The sequence below is a fragment of the Vanacampus margaritifer genome, chromosome 14, assembly GCF_051991255.1.
Source record: "Vanacampus margaritifer isolate UIUO_Vmar chromosome 14, RoL_Vmar_1.0, whole genome shotgun sequence".
NCBI lineage: Eukaryota > Metazoa > Chordata > Actinopteri > Syngnathiformes > Syngnathidae > Vanacampus > Vanacampus margaritifer.
In genome coordinates this window covers 15,447,647-15,467,786 of record NC_135445.1, presented here as the reverse complement: position 1 = coordinate 15,467,786, position 20,140 = coordinate 15,447,647, and the positions used below count along the sequence as shown (strand labels likewise).

The following is a 20,140-nucleotide window of genomic DNA, read 5'->3' as shown; positions in this document are numbered from 1 at the left end:
CGTCACTTTCTCACTGCCTGTCTTCCTTTCATCTCGCGCCATCTGCCTTCCTCGTTCTCCATTTTATTCTCTTCTTTTCCTCTCTCTCTTTCTGTCGGACTGTCTCACTCTCTACTCGTCTCACTCTCTCAATATGACTCCCCAGCCCCTCCCTCTTATCTCCCTAAAAACTTGGCAGTGATCCCCGTCGTGTTTTTCTCCACTCCTCGTTTGGGGGATTGCGAATGAATGCGATCCAATCTAGGCCTCAGCTAAGAGACATGAATTTTCATTAATTACAACCTTGTCAGCAAAAGCATTATGGGATCTGAATATGAAAATGTTAATGAGTGGAGCTCATTTGCATTTTTTTCTTTGTTGGAATGTCATTAATTATTACGTTTTATGATGATGAATGCAGCTGTCGATGGCTAGCCCTCCATGGCTAATTAGCTATCAGAAAATGCTCTGATCAAAAAAATGGATACGGACCCTGAAGTACTTTTAATGTATATCTTCTCATCACTTGGCTTATAAACTTATTGTCTAGGTTTTTAACGTGCAACTCAAGATTTTAAACTGTAAGCAGCCTGTTACATTCCGGGGCTTGACTTCTTATTGTCCACTTGTACTTTTCGAAACGTGTTTCCTTACAAACTTTTGTTTTAGGATATGAACATTGGCTATAATACATTACACAACTGTACTCATCATTCATCATTATGTTTACATGTTAAAGAAAATTGAGTCTGATGTCTTAAAACATGAGTTTAATTCATTTCCTCCCCTGCACATTTTGTAGCCAGCGAATCTGCACTGTGGCACAAATGCCGGCAGATCCTGATTTCCATATCAAGGCAAGGCTTGCTGTGCATTTGCCGATTTGGCAGTCTGGTCAAGCTAATTGCAGCATTATCAATATCTTGGAGATGCAGCTGGTGAAGTGACAATTTGGTGGCAGAAAGTCATACTTAAAGAATAGTCAGAAATATGTGACTTATGTGACACATTTCATTTAATCTTAACATTCATAACTTGAGTCTACAATGAACTTAACACATTGGTTTTTGGACTGTGGTGGGAAGTAAACAAAGAGCATGTAATTTAATCATAGAAATTCGGCAACTAGATTCAAACCCAGAACATTTTACTCTGAGGCAGATGTGTATCTTACATCCCTCTAAGATATGAATAAATCAGAGGTTTACCAATGTCAGTCTGTGAAGTTTGTAGGTTTTTGAACCCAACAACAACTAAAATGATTTAAAAAATACACATATGTAACATATAGCTTCTAAATGCTTATTCTCAATCAATGGTTGTGCATTAAGATGATCAGGTGTTGCACAATTAACTGATCTGCCTTGCTCAACACATATCGTGGTCCCGAGGTAAAGCCAATCTGACAAAATGATGACGATGCGGTATGATCCTGTCAAACAAAAAATGTGTGGTTCTGTTGGGAAAACTAAACCAGCAGGTACTGTGGATTTTAAATATAAAGGTCCTTTAATATTACCCAAATACTGTACAGTTCTCTATCTGTTTCATCTCATACCATTTCTGCTGCTCTCTATTGTTTAAAAAGTGCATCACGAAAGACCTAACAAACCCTCCTTTCCAAAAAAAACCACTAACGAACACCCCCCCTTCTCCTGGCTTAATGAATGCCAGGCTTAATTAGAGCACCATGATGTCAGAGCATTAATTATCAGTTGGCTTCATTTCAGGAAATAAACACTGTCTTCCTTTTTGATTTTCACTGCCTTTCTCCATTTCCCCCTGCACTATTCTTTTCCTCCTCTCATCTATCCGACCTCGTTTTATTCCCCTCATCAGATTAAAATTTCTGTCACTTGCATTTAACTTAGACTTGAAGTGAGGAAGCATTTCATATTTTTGGACACGCTCCTAAATCTGATATATGAATGTGACTCATAGCAATTTGATGTGAGAGGTCATTCATTTACAGAATGTGACTTTTGCAAAGTTTAAGCAGCTGAAAGATACAGTATATGTACACAAGACGTATACTATATACAATTGTAGTGGTTGTAAGTATAAATCAAGGCTGTTGCAGATCACCACTACAACAATAAGGAAAGTATCCACATTTTCGGCAAGTGCTTTATGACGTAAAGCCTTGAAAAAATACACGGACTGCGAAAGACCATCTGCACTGACCTGCTTCAGTCAGCGCTCAGCCCGTGTATTTATTCGAGGCTTCGTGGAGACGACCGACCGGCATCCAGCAATTATTTTCCGTCATTCGTCAATAGGGAAAATGAGTGCACATGCTGACGACTAATATTGCACGTAATAGTCGGAAAATGGTCTACGTTGCATTCAAAGGAGTACTTTCTCTTTTAAGTCTTTCAGCTTTACAGATGCCATGTTGGCTGTACAACATGTCTGTACTGTATGTATATGTCATTCTTTCCCTCTGAGGTCTCAATTTGAGTTGTGCAATTTATTCTTTCAAGGGGACAGCACATCTGATGATTGACTGAATGACATCTGTTTTAGTGGAGGCCACTATTTTCAGGGAATTTCATTGCCACCATCAGAAAGAACTGAAAAGTTAAATGAGTAGATTCCTTTCTTCTTTTTTTAAAATACATATTTCTCTTGTGTTTCTGAGGTCCCCAACTTTGAACCTTAAGGGATTAACATCCATTTAGCAAAACTAACATTAGTGAGATGTTTACATTTCATGTGTGAATGACTTATACTAAATGTGTAATCCTCCCTTTATGAGATTGGCTGTGTGAATGTGTCATTTGTACAGAGAGCACCAGAAAAAAAAAAACACAATGCAAACACATCTGTGAGAAAAGGATTTCAGGCACGAAAGAAAGTGCATTTTCCTTTGAGGCGCCCAATGTAAATGTAGCCTCTTCTCTGCTCAGATGATGAAATCAAGTTCATCTTTGGCCTTTGAGAGCCATGCTTATTTGTGAAGCTCTCTCTCTCTCTCTCTCTCTCTTTCTCTCTCTTTCTCTCGCTCCCTCGCCTGCTCACGCTCACAATAAACATACTGTTTCAGGCTGCACATCTCTATATTTCTCTGTCACCTCTTACACACAAACAAGCACTTTCTCTCTGCCACACACACACACACACACACATAGACGTACACACACACATACTGTAGCGTGGCTGGCCAGATGGGACTCTTCCACATGACCAGGCCGATCAATCAACACTGAAGGGCCCAGGTGCTACTACGCACCATTTCACAGTCTGTCACACAGACACACACACACACACACACACACACACACACATAGATTCACACACACGTTGTACACTCACATAACAGCACAGACATGCATAGATAAAGATAAAGGACACGTATACACACATGAAGGCAGCTAAAACTCACACCCATAAACACACAGAGTAACATGTATGACCCAAGCTTAGTCTCTGGGGGGCCTCATCTGGATGGGTGACAGACAGAAAGACAGACAGGGAGACAGACTATGTAAATATACAAAAATAACTTTCATTAGGTTCAATTTGCTCTCTAAAAAGCATGTGATGTTGGTCACTGTTGCTGTGCTGAGTGGGCTTGTGGCTGACATGGCTGTGGGGGTCACCCACCATTTTAAAAATGTCTGCTTGGACTCCCAGTTATATCTCAAATATATGAAAGCATCTTTGATGATTGTACTAAACTTTCCCAGTTTCTCTTTACCGTCTTCTCATCAAAAGTGGCATTATAAGAAGCCATATTCATCTTGAATAAAAACATTAGTAAGACACTTGTTGGTTTAGGAAATCCCACAGGCACCAACGCTGTGGGGTTAAGGCCTTGGGCCTTAAATAAAATGTAAACATGGATTTACATCCGTGTGACACAGGGGTTGGGGGTTGTTGTAAATGTCACATAATTTATCAATTGGATTTAATTGGTCTATTTAACAGTAGTTGTGATTGTTTGATTGTTGTTCATCCATCCATCCATTTCATATACCACTTCTCCTCATTGGAGTTGTGGGTAGGTAAGTCACAGCTGACTTTGAGTAGGAGGAGGGCCCATCTTGGTCTGGTTGTTAGTCAATCACAGGGCACCATGCAAAATATTCCAAATAAAAGCACTTCTCAATACTCAAATGAGCTCTTCCGCTGTTTCATTTTTCACTCTCTTCAAAAAGAGGTCATTAAGTCTAAGAGTTCCACAAGAAAAGAAAAACAGTTCTTCCTCAAATACTGCAGGACCGATTCCCCCTTGGGTCAGGAACTGTAAAATGCGTCCCAATGAACTGATGTTTTCACATAGTGTTTTACATTTCCGCCCTCCACCCTGTTGCCTTGAGGAGACCTATGATTAGGATGTCAGATCCAATTACACTGACAATTTCCATGTGAGACACAACCCCTTCCTAATACACAACAGTGACGTTTATGGATCCTCTACGTCCAAAATAGAATGCGAGTGAGACCATGATTGCTTCGTTTCAGTCAGAGACAATCATAACTGAATCGATTAATCAGTGATGCAAGTAAGCAACACGTAAAACAACCACTTTTCTCAGTACCAACTTAGTAATCTAAAACATGACTAGTTACAAACCGAGAATCAGATTTAAGTTATGTATTCTCGTCATTGTGCGTTACTAATGTGGTGAGGATAATTTGAGGCTTTTCAGTTTGCTGAAGCAGAATGAAATAAAATAAATAAAAATAAACAAAGAAATAAATATTAATGCGGAAAACAAATACAACCCAAAAGAACAGGAAAGTCTTCTTCTTAATGCCATAGAAAAATAAATAAATAAATAAATAAACAGGTGCTATTTTCCAGGGACCTCCTTAGCGTGAATTATGTCACAGTGGAGTTGAAAAGAGAGGTAGCAGATTGAGATTGATAAATTACAACATTGGGAGTGATTCAGTTATTTAAGTTACAGAGCTTTAGTATTTCACATTATACCAAAGATGGACATATTTTCCTGGATTGTGTGTCTATGAGAAGTATATTCATGTCCATTGCCATTCCGTGCATGTACAATTGTTAAGATATTTCTGTACCTGATCTACCTTTATGTGTAATAAATTAGCATGCTATGCTAAATTTGGTGCTATGTTTTCTTAGCGAGTGCTACAACATCTGTAAGTAGGGCTTATTGTGTTTTTGTGTCCACCTTTGTGTCTATTCTAATGTTCCTAATGCGGTTGATGAGTTTTACTAATAAAGTAATTTGTAATCTTACTTAATTACTTTTAAAATCAAGTAATCTGTAAATTCATCACTTTTAAAATGAAGTAATCAGTAAAGCAAGATAAATGTCTTCCTTGACTTAGGTCAAACTGATTTGTTGCTTGAATAGGGTGCTGTAGAAATCAGGAAAGCATTTCCTTATTTCAATAATATGTTTACAAAAAAAGTACTGAAACAGTAAACAGTTGGACATTTGTAGTGAAAAGTTTAGCTAAGGTTAAATTAAATTCAAATTAAGGTAATTTATGCTTGTTTGTGTCCTGTTTGTTTTATTTTTAATTTTTTTGCTTGTTTGTTTTTTGGCTAATTCCAACCTTCTTCAAATTCCATTACCACAACCCCAGCCCCAATTTTATTACTCTTCAACAGTGTATTCATTTTGCGTTCAATTCCTCATATTAATTTTTCTCTGTTCAACATTTCCACACTGACCTCCTTTCAACCATTCTGAGCACAAAGACCCAGACTCAGCAGGGAACGACAGGAGTGTAACCTTGGCACCATACCCAGCTGAGGTAAGGTGTGCCCGAGGTAGAGATGGAGACAGGTGAGCCAGTTTTGCATGAAACATAGGGACACCATTGGAATCAAATAGAAGGAGGCGGAAGCAGAGTTTGAGTGAAAAGAAATGCTAAATGAGATAGAGGGCAAATAAAGGGAGAGAGAGAGAGAGAAGGAGAGAGAGAGAGAGAGACTTCTATATATAAAGTATCCAGATGTGACCTCTGCAGAGGGGGTCCGGCCTCATGGCTCAACACTCATTAATAAGGTCACACAGAGGTGAGACAGGCGGCTGACTCACTGCATTTCAACAAAACAATGCGGGGAAGAGGATGGAGTCAACATCAACAAGCGGGCTTTCAATACATTGCCCTTTCAGGCCGCTTCACATTGTTGTTCTTTATTCATGATACTTGACCTTTAAGAAATTTTAGGGTAATCTCAAAATAGAAGAATGTGAAAACCAGAAATGTATATTATGCTAGAATAGAGGACGTTCATAAGAAAAATTCGACTGATATGCTCTTAGATTTACTCTGACTCTCGAATATTTACATGAGTGCAACATTTGCATTGAGTTTAAATTGATTAGTCATGCCTAGAGAGTGAAACGCTTCGATGCTAGGTTAGCATAGCAACAGAGCTAACCCAATATAAAGGATGGCAGCTTCCGCTGTGTGAGTGTACATTAGTAAAATGTCACTCCTTGAAGCCTTCACAGAGGGTGCTGGCCGCTTACTTGACGGGTGATGTGGCGACAGTGTGGCTTTGCAGCGAGTTTGTTTTTGTTTTTTGGGAATGTGGAATAAAGCTTGATTAATTGACAAATCCAGTGTGTACTTTGCAGTTTGTTTTTTCACCCAATTGAGATGAGATAGGTGCAGTTCCCTCGTAGGATGGATTATTATTCCCATCTCTACATAATATGCCCATATGCAAGATTTTATGATTATGTACTATCAAATTGACTATCAATTTAGTTTTTACTGTTCAATACAGAATTACAGAGAGAAATTAAATAAATTCTCCATAACTGTAAAGATAGCCGTGTGGAGTCGCAGTTCGAGTCCTGCCACATACAAAGCCATGTGAGAGGATTTTCACATTTTAATAAAAAAAATTATCTTCCAAATATGTGCTTCCCACAGAACTGTATCTAAGATGAAACCACCAAGTTTACAAAGTTGTTGGCAGTTAGTGGGTGCGTTGCACCTGTTGTGGAGCTAGTTGACATATAGAGTACTCAAATATGAGGTCAAACCCACATACACACAGGAACATGAAGTGCATCCACAATTCAAATAACAAAAAATGCACCAACATAGATAGATCCACATATCTACACACACTCATGTGACAAATAACTAAATAAGTGAACTGGTCCATGCATCCATGCAAAGACCCGTCCACAACTGCAAAATAACATTCTACAGACAAGCGTATGTCATAGGCCTACAGTAAACACAACAAAACCTGTGAGTTCCCACAAACTGCTCACGATAACCAATGTAACTGTCTTCACAAAAACACACACAATAATAATGAAAAATATAAAAACAATGTTTCATCACAAAACATTTATGTAGTTGTATGAGTTAATGCATTTCCAGTTTCCACACATCGTTTTTTGTGCTAGATCACTAGGGGTTTCTCTCTCTCTCTCTCTCGCTCGCTCTCTCACTCTCTCTCTCTCTATGTCTGTGTGTGTGTGTGTGTGTGTGTGGTGTTGTAAAGCATCAGATTAATCTAGTAGGGTCGCTGAGATGACACTAATCCCTTCGTTGATTATCTAGAGCATAACATCACTCTAATCTGATGGGGGGTTAAGAAAGATAGACAAGGTTAGAGTGGGTAAAGCAAAGAAAGAACAAGAGGTAGAGGCTGACAACACATACAGGTTGGCTTGGTTAAATTCTGCAGCATTTCTCTCCTCTTTTAGAAATATCAATTTGAGCTAAATAGGACCAAGAACACCATCCAACAATTTAGCCATAATCAAAAAACATTACTGTACTAGTTGTCTAGGTTTTTTCTTCTACTTTCAAAATGCTATATTGTTTAAAAAGAACCAAGAGATACAAACACACTGGTTAAAAAATAAAATAAAAAAAGATTCATTTCATTACAGTTGGCTTTCCAACATAGCAAAACAGGGTTTCTACCACCATACTTCCAAAATAATTTTGTAGTTACAAACCGTCACTTGGCCATTTCTCCGCTTTGCGTTAGGAGCCAACATTTGAGTTACAAGTCAACTTCACCGCTCGAGTGACGAGGGGGTAAAAAAAAGAAAGAACAGCAAATACACTGCAATGGCCTCAATGTGGGAAAGGAGAGCCATAGTTAGCAATGCACTTGCAGCTGTTTACTGACCGGTCAAAATAGTCAAACTTACAAAATGAAAGCACTCACAAGGAGGAGACGCTAACACTGAAATAACAAGCCAACATGACTTTTTTAGTGCCAGACATCATTCCCTAAGCCACACCTCTTAAAGGCATACAAATACTAGTGTGTCTGTGACTGTGAGCTCAATCACTCTTAGAAATAAAATCAGTTTGTTGCTTTACATTCTCTTTTATTATGTTCAATTGTATTTGTGCACAATTATAGTGTGTTATTTTCCTTCAGTAAAAAAAACATGTCACAAAAATTTGGGATATTTTTAAGGGGTGCTGAAACAGTTTGATGTCATTTCAATTATAAAATATTTATGAAATGTAGCTACGCGCTTTGTCACAGAATTGAACTCGAAACTCAAACTCCCGTTTTGAACACACTTGTGTCTTTCATGGCAGGCTGAAAGAAATGCAAAAATCTGACAAAAGCTCCGAGGTCTGGTTATTGACAGTAGGACAACGTAGATGGCTTTGGGTGTCCATTCAGTTAGAGAGTGACAGAAAAGCCAACAGACTCTGAATACTATCTGATATTACAATGAAGTTATTCTGTTGAAGCAGAGAACAGTCACAAGTGGAAAGTGAGGAGGATGTTTTCTATGCAATGTTGGAATAGTGTGTGTGTATACGTGTATGTGTGTATGTATGTGTGTGTTTTCTATATCTGTGGCTGTCTCTGTCTCTTAGTGTTATCATTATCAAAGTAAATTGAGGTTCCCGTGCGCGAGATGAAGAATACAATATTTCCATTTCTAACCCGTGCTCCTCCTCGCTGCAGCTACATAGTATAATCACAACACTGTCAAAACACATCGCACACACAATGGATCATTTCAGTAAACCTAAAAGTTTATATTTTGTGGTTGTATAGGCCTTCTTAACCATGCATTCACAGTTTACTAAAATATTCCAAGAATGATCAGTTTTGATGATCCTTAGATTTTTTAAATTTGACTTTGTTTTAGTCACTAAAATGAGTAAATGAGTAATACAGCCATGAAATATTCAATTTGTGATTATTAGCTAAAAAATAAATAAAATAATCACAATGAGAAAAAAAGTCTAACTTCTCCATTGTCTGGTTGAGGGCCAATTACAGAACTGCCAATAAAAGTGTTTGTATGCTCGTTGACTGCAAACGAAATGCTGATCATTGGTAATGGCCCAAAACAAAATGTGTCCATGGTAAGAATGTATAATAACTCTATTGTGGACATATAGATCATAAACAATTCACATCATTGTCATGTTTCAAGATCATTACTTTCTGAGTTATATCAAATTACGTATGTATGCATATGTATGCATAAATGTCCACAACTTTAGGTATGATTCAATATACTGTATGTGTGAATGTTTGTTTGAGTATAAGGTAACCACAATATAAGATAAGAAACAGCTCTCAGTATGATTCATTGCAATTCTACACCATTGTAAACTTCAGCGACAATGACAAGCATATATCTATTCGAGAACTGAGTACAACTACATTTTTTAAAGGCAGGATTTATGATACAGTTGTAGAGTCTGTTCTTATTAAATTGTAGGGGTGTACCTAATGTTGTGGCCAGTGTTAATACAGCACATGGTATGTTAAAATTATAAATGCTGTTGTTGCACAAGCGCATTGTTCTTTCAATGAGATATAACATATTGGCATACAAACACCTGTTTACTATTTCTCTTATCCAAATGTAAACATTTTCAACACCGGACAATATACCATAACCAAGACATAAGCCCACAAGAGCTATGGCAGAAATGGATGGCTGAGATCTGACATCTTCCATATTTTATGAATCCAGTCAAAGGTAATTAAGCTCAAAGTGTGAGAGCGATCGTCAAGGAGAAAGAGAAGGCGGGAAAGAGAGGCAGATTATCTGTGTCAGTGGCCATTTGCTCACAACTGGCGCCAAATCGGAGAGAGGGCCAGAGGCATGGTGCATCATGGGTAAATGAGCACACATTGCACGGTGTTTTCCACACGCCGAGGCCGAAGGGGAGTGCGAGGCAGGAGTCGGAGTTGTGAGAAAGTGAGTTGACTCCTCCGTTTTGCATGAAATCACACTCACTATCAAAGTCTACTGATCGAAAGCAAAAAAAGACGGACAATTTAAATAGGAATACCCAGTCAGTAAGCCACTTACCTGTTAGCCTGGAGTTAGCATAAGGTGGTGAGAGGCTGTCATGTGATGTAATGTACTGAGATCCTTCTGCATAACTCTGGATAAAGAGAAAAATAAAATAAATACTTTAAGTGAAAACTACATTGATACAAAACAAGAGAGATATAAAACTACTGTATAACTCGTTACATCAAATATTTGTGTTTTAACGAATGGATAAATGTATTTTGGGAAATTCAGCTGGTTGCACATATGTCCTTTGCAACAACATATTTTGCAGCTTTTGGAATTTTGGTCCATGACTTTATGACGGGTCTGGATCAAACTATCTGTTCTATTTCATCCTACAGGTGTTTGATGGGCGGTCATGGTCAGGGCCAGGGATCGCAAGTCCTCCCACACCGAACTCATCCAACCATATCTGCATGGCCTCTGCTATGTGCACTGGGGCACATCTGGCAGGAAAAGAAAATTGTCTCTTTCTAAAACTATTCCCACAAGGTTTGAAGCACACCATGTCCAAAATCACTTGTAAGTGAAGAGGTAAGATTCAGGAGGATTTTTTTTCCAACCCAGAGAATTCTTAGCAAAAAAAAATGAACGCTGATAAAAAAAAAAAAAGGGGAAAAACAGCAAAAAAAAAAAGGGGGCGGGGGAAATACTTTGAAAAAAATAAGAAATAAGTTAAAATTGTGAATTGCGAGTATGCAGGGGTCGACTGTAGTTTTAAGTTGTAATATCACCTTCCACCAATAGATGGCAGAGATGGTTTAGTTCCAAGTCTTATACTGCACTATACAACAACATGAGTAGGCCTGACTTTTTCTTTTTTTTTTCTTCACAGATTTGATATGATATGCAGGAAAAACATAGTAAACAATAAACATTACAATTTTGAGTTAATTCATTTTTAATAAGTGTACAAAATGAGTTCTTGCACTTAAAGTTGGTTTGCTGATCAGCAGTTTTGTACCAGACTTGAATGGACATTTTTATGGGGGTGGGTGCTGGGGGTACATTTGTGTGGTTATTTTGTTGTTGGGTTAGGACAGGGATAGGCAAGTTTGGTCCTAGAGAGCCGCACGCCTGGATGTTTTCGGTGTCTCCTCCCTCCAACCCATGTGTTTCAAATCATCAGCTCATCATTACGTTCTGCAGGAGCCTCTCAGCTGTTTTCGAGGAGGGAGACATCAAAAACATGCAGGAACGAACTTGCCTATCCCTGGATTAGAATAATATGGCTCGTTATACATGCATTGAAAAATGTATTATGAACTATTAAATATATTAAGAGCCTGTATTTGATATATTTTATCCATATTTAAAATGTTATTTGTGTCATACATCAGCTTAGAAAATGCATGGTCCTGAGTAAGACTGATGAAAAATTGTGGCCTTCCCTCCAGCATTTAAGTTGCCTATCCCTGGAATAGATTAACCATATAATTAAAAAAAAGTGTCTCAATTAGTTTGCCCATTAAATCAAAACAGTTTCCAAAATCCACATTTTTCTTTATTTGTTTTTAATTGTGTTCTTTACGGTAGCACTATTTTATAATACACAGCAGGCAAAGTGTAAAGTGTTGTGCTGACAACGGCCAAATCAATTTGTTATCAGTAAATCAGTTTCTTTTTTGTTTTACCTTTGAAGAACGACTTCCACTCGCCCATGACCCCGCACTTGTTCTCTCCTCCATATCTGCAGCATAGTGAAAGAGAAAGAGTGGACCCAAGTTTAATTCAATTATTGAACAACAGAAAATACTTTCCCCCCCAAAAAAACCCAAACAAATCTAACATTGCGCATCTGGGTAGACTAGTGGTTAACATTTCTGCCTGCAGTTCTGGTGCATGGATATAAAAATGCATTTACAAACTGGTGCTTTTTTTTCTTCCTTACAAATTGAAATCAGGAATTGCTCAAATATTATATAATATTTTTAATCAGACGATAAGATGAGAAAAATCCCCAGAGCATTTGGTTGTTGTTGTTGCTCATTCGCACAAATGGTCATCTGTACATTAATTCCACATAATCAATATACCTCAATGACTTTTATCCGAAACACTCAACAACATTGTGTATGCCATGTGTGTAGATTCTGTGTACAGACTAAGAGTGTAATCAACTACATCAGAGTAAATCATCATCTCTCCTTTCTCCATGTCATTAAACATTATTGATTATGATTGCAGAGCCTTTAATGTCTCTATGAAATGTAATGGACCTTTAAGCCTCGCACAGACCACTAATCCCCGTTGCCATCACACTGCATTGCAAAGGTCAGTCTCTTGCCTGAGAGGTCACAGGTTTGATTCCCTGCCACAAGCGTATGATGCTGGAGTGTACTTCCAGGCAAACAACCTTGGAAAACTAAAGTGTCCTTCTTCATTATAAACACTTGATTTGGGAGTTTGATTCTTTCTATATTGCTCTGACAATGTGTAACTAACACAAAACATTAACATACATACAAACTTAATAATGCATGTTAATATATTTCTGGTTAAACTAAAGTGAGTAATTTTTGTTATACAGGCCCTTTATTTGAGGATTGTACATAATGTTGTCACAATAAATTTATCCGTCACATTGACAGTATTTCAGAAACACAACATTATCAATGTATCCATTTTCCATGCCACTTGTCCTCATTGGGGTCACAGGTGAGCTGGAGACTGTTTGAGCTATATTTGGGCAAGAGGTAGGGCACACCCCAGATTGGTCAGCAATCAATTACAGGCAAAATGCAGTTTAAGCCAGTCTATATTTGTGTATAAGTCTATACGTTTATCTTTTTAATTCAGATCGATAGATCGACATATCCGCGTGTCTAAACCAATACAACGCATTATTTGGATGATGTCAATACTTCTGGTTCATGATTGGATCTTAACTAACCAATCACAATCGCAAGTTGATTTGCATGATGTTCATGTTAAAAATGTTGCAAGCTTGGTGAGTTAACAACACGTTACAGCCATATTATCCTGGTGTCTACTATAACAACTAAAAACATGAGATACTCCCCCCCCCTCCAAAAAAAAAATGTTCCCATGTTGTTCTTATGTTGGTAAAGAGTCCAAATCAGCACAAAAATAAAAAATAAAAATTTTGCCCAGCACAAAAAATGCAGGTTTGAAGGGGCTACATGATCACAATCCTAGGAAATCACAATTTCCCATCACTGATGAGCTACTATTAGAACAGGCCCGCCCCTGGCCTCCATGTTTGTAATAAATAGTTTAGACAAGCAACACAAATTCAAGCCTACATAATAATTTTGATTCTTCAATGATATTGAGATGCATGCTTTTCAAATATGTTAACAAGCTATTGTACTAGGAAAAAGATTCAATGCCGATTAATCACGATACTAATCTATAAATTGATTATTGCGATTTTTTAAAACTCAAATTTAGAAAATACTAATCAGTAAACTTGTACATGTACACTGTAAGATTTGTATGAAAAATTATTTATTTATCTGAAAATTTAGGCTTATAACTGAGCCACTGCATTTAACAGGTTGCAGTCTGTTTGAACAGCACTGAAAAAAAATATTAAGGCCATATTAAGGTCCCATTAATATAACATTCTTCCATGCTTAATGTGTTAATCCTAACCCTAAGTAAGATGTTTTGTTAAATATTCCATAAAAAATTCATGCTTAAAAATCGATTCAGCCGCATATCAAATCGATTCAAGAATTGCGCGCTGTAATATCGCGATATATTGCCGAATCGCTTTTTTCGAACACCCCTAATATATATATATATATATATATATATATATATATATATATATATATATGTGTGTAAACTGACAGATAATGAGTGTGTATCTGTAACTCACCAAATGTCTAAACAGAGCATAAGCAAAATACATTTGACAGGTTGAGAGTTGGGAGGTAGTGGATTTAGAAGTAGGAGTGATGTTGAAGAGGATGTGGAGGTTTACAATTAGCGAGAGCGTCATTCAGTAGGGCAAATCGAGAGGATGGGAAAGCAGATTGAAGCAGAAGGCGGAGTGCAAAAGAGGTGGCAGAAAGTGTGCAGAAGTTAAAAGACGCGGAGGAAGAGGCGGTAAGAAGGAGGCGTCCATGTGTCCTGCACCTGATAAGGCCTCCGATTGAGGGCTATAAATTACACTCGCAAGAGGGAGTGTGTGTGTGTGCGTGTGTGGGGATATGGGGACACACAAATTGCAAAATACAAATTTGAGATTTTTCCCTACTCCCCTCTTGCAAACGTTAACACACGCATGCGCGTGCGAACACACACACACGTGCGCACATTGTAGGTGATCTATCATCAGTTAATGAACTTAGACTGACAGACAGCTCCATGTCTCACACAATGATCATATTAAGACCTGCCTGACGCAAAACAGACCCCTATTAATACTGTTAGCAATGTGTGTGTGTGTGTGTGTGTGTGTGTATTGTGTGTTACTGCCGAGGAAACACAAATACTGGCCTTTACTTCAACCATTGCACTCTATGTCATTATTGACAACAAAAAAGGTTCATGTACGACTGTTTAATAATTACTTTGTGATGAGTTTGGGGGTTGTAGATGGAGGGCTTGGCGGGATTGGTGGCTCGGGGTAATTGTTACATGTCATGTGACATACTGTACAGTATGTCAAGATTGATTACCAAACAAGCATGTATGGTCTGAGATCATATTCTCATTTGAACGGGAGCCCCTATGGTGCCAGGTTATGATTTATTTTTTATTTTTTGCTAATCTGTACCCACAGTTTACTAATCTGTTCCCACAATTTAGCAATCTGTACCCACAGTTTAGTAATCTGTACCCACACTTTGGTCATCTGTTCCCACAGTTTAGTAATCTGTTCCCACAGTTTTGTTATCTAAAACATGTGTGATGAATAATGAAGCCTCTGTCAACTATGCTGGCCATTTGTCACCATTTTATATGGCTGCGTTAATGTAATCATCACATACTGTGACTTTCAAAGTGTGGTCCTAGTAGTGGGCGACCTCTTATGGTGGGGAAAAAGTACAATTCATTCATTCATATCCATTTTTGTTTTTAGTACATTTGCATTTAATCGCTTTATTTTGTGTGCAATACATTTGAATTGAAAGAGGGTCTCCGTATTTATCTATATATTCGAGTATTCTTCTTTGTTTCTTATTGACGTGCTAAACTGTGGGTACAGATTGCTAAACTGTGGGAACAGATTAGTAAACTGTGGGAACAGATTAGTAAACTGTGGGAGATTAGCAAAAATCATATTTTTCATACCCTGGCACCAGAGGGGCTTCATACATTTGAGCTTAGATTATCCAAAGTATAAAAAGTAATGAATCACACCCTCAGTTAATGCCATCTAGGTGTCTTTACCTGGTCGACACTGCTTAACTAAGGGAGAATCATAATTGATAGTTCACTTTTATTTAAAACACAACAAACAACAAACAACAATCGACTCTCCAAAGTTAAAACCATATGAGGCTCTCTTTACTGGTAGAAATCCTCTGTAACACATTCTGTTAAAATTTCTCATTAAAATTGCTCTCCTCTGAATCTTACAATATACTGTAGAGATGTAGTATAAAGATCTTGTACAAAACTCTTCTCCACCAGATAAACATCATATACAGTACAATGTTGTCATCCGCTTTGTCACAACAGTTCCCTTTAACACCTACCAGTGTTAACTGGACTCCCTGGTCAATTGGCCTTTTCTTCACTTTCAAAATCCAATTCACTGGTTTCCAATCATCAATAATAATTCACTGCTCAACATTCATACCAGCACACTCAACTGCAGTTTATTAACCTATTCTTTACCAAAGTACACACCACTTTTGGTCAATTATCTTTTCAATTTCTGCCTCAACCAACTGGAACACCCTACAACCATCATTATAATTTAACTCATTTAACTCATATTACCATTGAAAAAGTAAGTGAGAGAAACTGTACATAACCGCTGCGCCTATTTTAAGCTTGTATGGTTTGAGCCTTTTAAAGGGATACTTGACTATTGGGCCATTTTCAACAGTAAGAAGATAATATTTTGTCTGCAATTAATGTGATAACTTCATTATTTTTCATGAACAACTAATATTTTTAAAAACTAATTTTACCACTTGCTGTCGACTCAAGATGACATCACCTCAATCATGGCTCAGTTGGCTGACCAAACTCAGAAAACAGGTGAGCCGTGATTGGTCATTACCTATATTTCCTTAGCACATGTGATGTCATCTTCAGTCGACAGCAAGTGGGAAAATGTGTTTTTAAAGGTATCAATTGTACATGAAAAATAATGAAGTTATTAAATGATGTAACTACATCATATGTCTGATGCCTCTTGGCCAGGTCAGCGTTGCAACTCAAAATCTTTTGTACGTTGCCTCACCTGGACAAATAAAGGTACGACAATAAATAAATAAATAAATAAGCACAATTACAAAGTACACTCTATGAGGTAACTATGACATGGTATTATTAGATTGAATTAATTCCTTAATTCATTTGTTAATTACAGCTCATTGATAAGCACACCTACACTACTTCCTAAATAATGTATACACCGCCCGGAAATGCATAGAGGAACAACCCCTTAACTAACAAACTTCGGCAGTTGTAAAAACAACATTAAGCACTTCTTTCCAGTTCAGATCTAAATGTCTTTGCTGTTAAAAAGATGTCTGCAAAAGCTAGCAAAGATGACCATATCTGATTTCCATGGTATTTGCAGGGTAACATCTAAAAAGTGCCTTAAAAATGTACAAAGGTGTCAAAGCCAACAACACGCTAATAATCTAGCTAGTTCTGGTCCAAACTATCATGTCGCCAGTTGTCATAGTTGTCGCAGTGCATACAAGTCCACCAACAATTGTTTTTATTTTTTCTAGTTTGGTCACGTGACATTCCGCATAAGGCCCATTAATCTAAAGAGATCTTATACACATCTGTCTCACAGTTCTGTGGTTCTATGTTTGATGATCAGATCCTGTGTAGACTACATTTTCTCCCTGTGCTTCCATGGGTCGTCTACGGGTACTGCAGCTTTCCCTAACAATAAAAAATAAATAATAACATAAAAATTAAAAATTAAAAATTAAAAATTAAAAATTAAAAATTAAAAATTAAAAATTAAAAATTAAAAATTAAAAATTAAAAATTAAAAATTAAAAAATGTAAAAATAAATGGATGGATCACCTATTGCACATGATTGTATACTGATGACATGCTGAGGAAAGGTATTTTTTGACATGTAAAACAAATCAAGTGTACGATGTGTGTGTGTTTGACTGCACCTGTGTAAGATGTATAGCTCCACTGTTCTCATTTGTTCTCTGTAAGTAACTATAGGCCAGGCCCATCCTCCCCCACCCACGCATACTACCTAAAGTCATTGAGTGACAATCCTAAAGACACATTCTTGACTATTCAAATGAAATCACGTGATGTTAAATCCAGATTTTCTCGTTAGACCAAATGTTCTTCACAAATGAAATGTTTCTGAAATCTTATAGTTTTCTTCAAGTCATTTACAATTTTTATGACCTGCCTCAATCATGTTATTTTCAATGAATTTCCTTTCGATTCATTTCCATAATCTCATAATAATAATAATAATAATAATAATAATAATAATAATAATAATAATAATAATAATAATAATAATAATAATAAAGTATTTTGTTCAGGTAGGATCAAGTCACATATGTGCAAGTCACAAGCAAATCAAGTCATAAACTTCAAATCTCAAGCAAATCACAAGTTACTAAAGGAAATAAATGCATACCGGTATGTCAAAAAAGTAAACTCCAGCCGCCACCAAATTTCAAGTCACTACTTGTTTCAATCAAGTCATAAGTCAAGTCATACAATCTTGCAAAATCACAAATGGAGATAGTAAACAAACAACTTCAGAGTATGAAAAAAAAATGTATGCATACCTATATTATTTAGAAGAATGCATGTTATTTTATTTATCTAATCTTTGCTAACATTAGTTTGTTTATAGCTACCAATGTATCCAGCACTGTTACTGTGATGACGAATATGGAGTTGTTGTTGTTGTTGTTGTTGTTTTTAACTTTGAGTGCTTCATAGGTTGTCGCTTTATGTAGTTCAGTCAAGTTGTTGTTGCATTAGTTTATGCGCGCCCTGCCACATCAAATATGGCGGACGCGCTAACGACCAAAATGTCTATCAGTTTATTGTCAAGTAAACATTAAGAAGACAAAAAAGTTTAGTCAATATTTTACCAGCTATTAACGAGCTAAACTGCCACGCTAGCATAGCTATTTTAGCTTCACATGAGGTTACCTGAGTTGGAAAGATGAAGGTAAACATGGTAGATGTTGTGTTTCTTATCTTCAAGTTGCAAACTTTGGATGCTGCTATTGTCTTTTTTCCCAGTTTCATCAAAAAGATAATCCTTGAATCCAAACAAATTAATCTTTGGAGCATCCTCCATGACACGTTGCTCAATGAGGCAGCCTCAGCCCTCTTATTAAGGCATAGTACTGGTGGCAGTCAATGCCGGTGTTGCCATATAGGTGGCATGCACATCACAAAAAAAAAAAAAAAATGTTTCTTTTAAAATCAAACAACACAATCTTTTAAAAAGTAGATTTACAAATGTTAACAAAATGACTTGTTATGAATTTCCAGTCAAACTGGAGCCTAAATGGAGTCGTTCAGAAGTTTTTGTGGTAAGTCATTAAATAAGTCCAAGTGATATAACTACAAGTCATACAACTGCGAATGAAAGAGACAATTTCATTGAGTTGTGAATGTAACAGAAGCCTCTTGTACTTTCACTGAACCCCATTCACATTATTATCTTGGGTTATCACATACACTCACACGAGTGCTAACACACAAGAAGATGAGACGGTAAGAATTAAGCGTCAGATTACGTCTTTGAATCTTCTTCTTTAAAGCTGCTTAAACTGTCTGACACCCACAATCCCACTCTTAGTGTGCGTGTGTTTGTGTACGTGTGTGCGTGTCCCCCGATAAATGAAGTGATGTAATAATGCTCAATTCAGAATGTCATTCTTTGCCTTATCTTTGCAATCTCTAACAATTATATTCTCCCTCATTTTGTACAACTAATCTGCATTATCTGCCGTGTCTCTCTTTTTCTTTTTTTCTTTTTTTCTTTTTTTATTTGAGTGAGATTTTTCTATTAAGCAAGTACAGCGTGACTATCATCTAGTCTCCTCAAAATACAGTATACATGAGAGATGAAATGTACACAAATGTAAATGTCATTAAAGACAAAGTCCGTTTTTAACTCAATACGGCCAATAAAAGACATTTTATTCATGTCTCCAAAAGTGTGCTTCTGGGCTGTGTCGCCATGTTTGTTTACCTCTGCGTGTGTTGGTTGCGTGCAAGGTGGACAGACTCATATACGGGCATATATGTGTGTATATATACCAGTGCTGTCAAAGTTAAAGCGTTAACTCATTGATTAATCACAAAAAATTATCACATTAATAATGTATTCATGCAGGTTGATCGCATTATTAATTTTGACCGCAGATTATCCTTTAGGTTGAAAGCGGATGGTTACGTTAAAGGTAGCACAGGTTGTGGTTGATGCAATAAACATAATTACATGCATTAAAATAAAGCTTTTAATAAATGTTTGCGTATGACATTCAGAATATTTGTTCATGTCAAACTACTGGGATCATTTTTTATTTTATTTTAAATTATCCAAGTAATTAACTTTAACTTTCACCCTATATAAACAGAAAATAGCATAGAAATGCTGCTGAGAAATCAATGTGTTCAAGTTAGGCTTGCTTCGTGAGTGGCAATGTAAAAAGGCTGCCGCGCCAAAAAGTATATACTCAAAAGACTGAATAGAGCGAAAAGAGCACGTGCAGAACACAAA

The 20,140-nt window shown here is 37.0% G+C and overlaps 1 protein-coding gene across 2 annotated transcripts in view; it reads right to left on the bottom strand.

Moving 5' to 3' along the window:
* Positions 1-20,140, bottom strand: part of tcf4 (transcription factor 4) — a 186,605-nt gene that overhangs the window by 123,141 nt on the left and 43,324 nt on the right. For both annotated transcript variants that reach the window (XM_077586198.1, XM_077586199.1), the window contains exons 5-6: positions 11,876-11,931; positions 10,254-10,329 (exon numbers count right to left, since the gene is read on the bottom strand). In XM_077586198.1, coding sequence (XP_077442324.1) covers positions 10,254-10,329; positions 11,876-11,931 — 132 coding nt within the window. The remainder of the gene's footprint in view (positions 1-10,253; positions 10,330-11,875; positions 11,932-20,140) is intronic.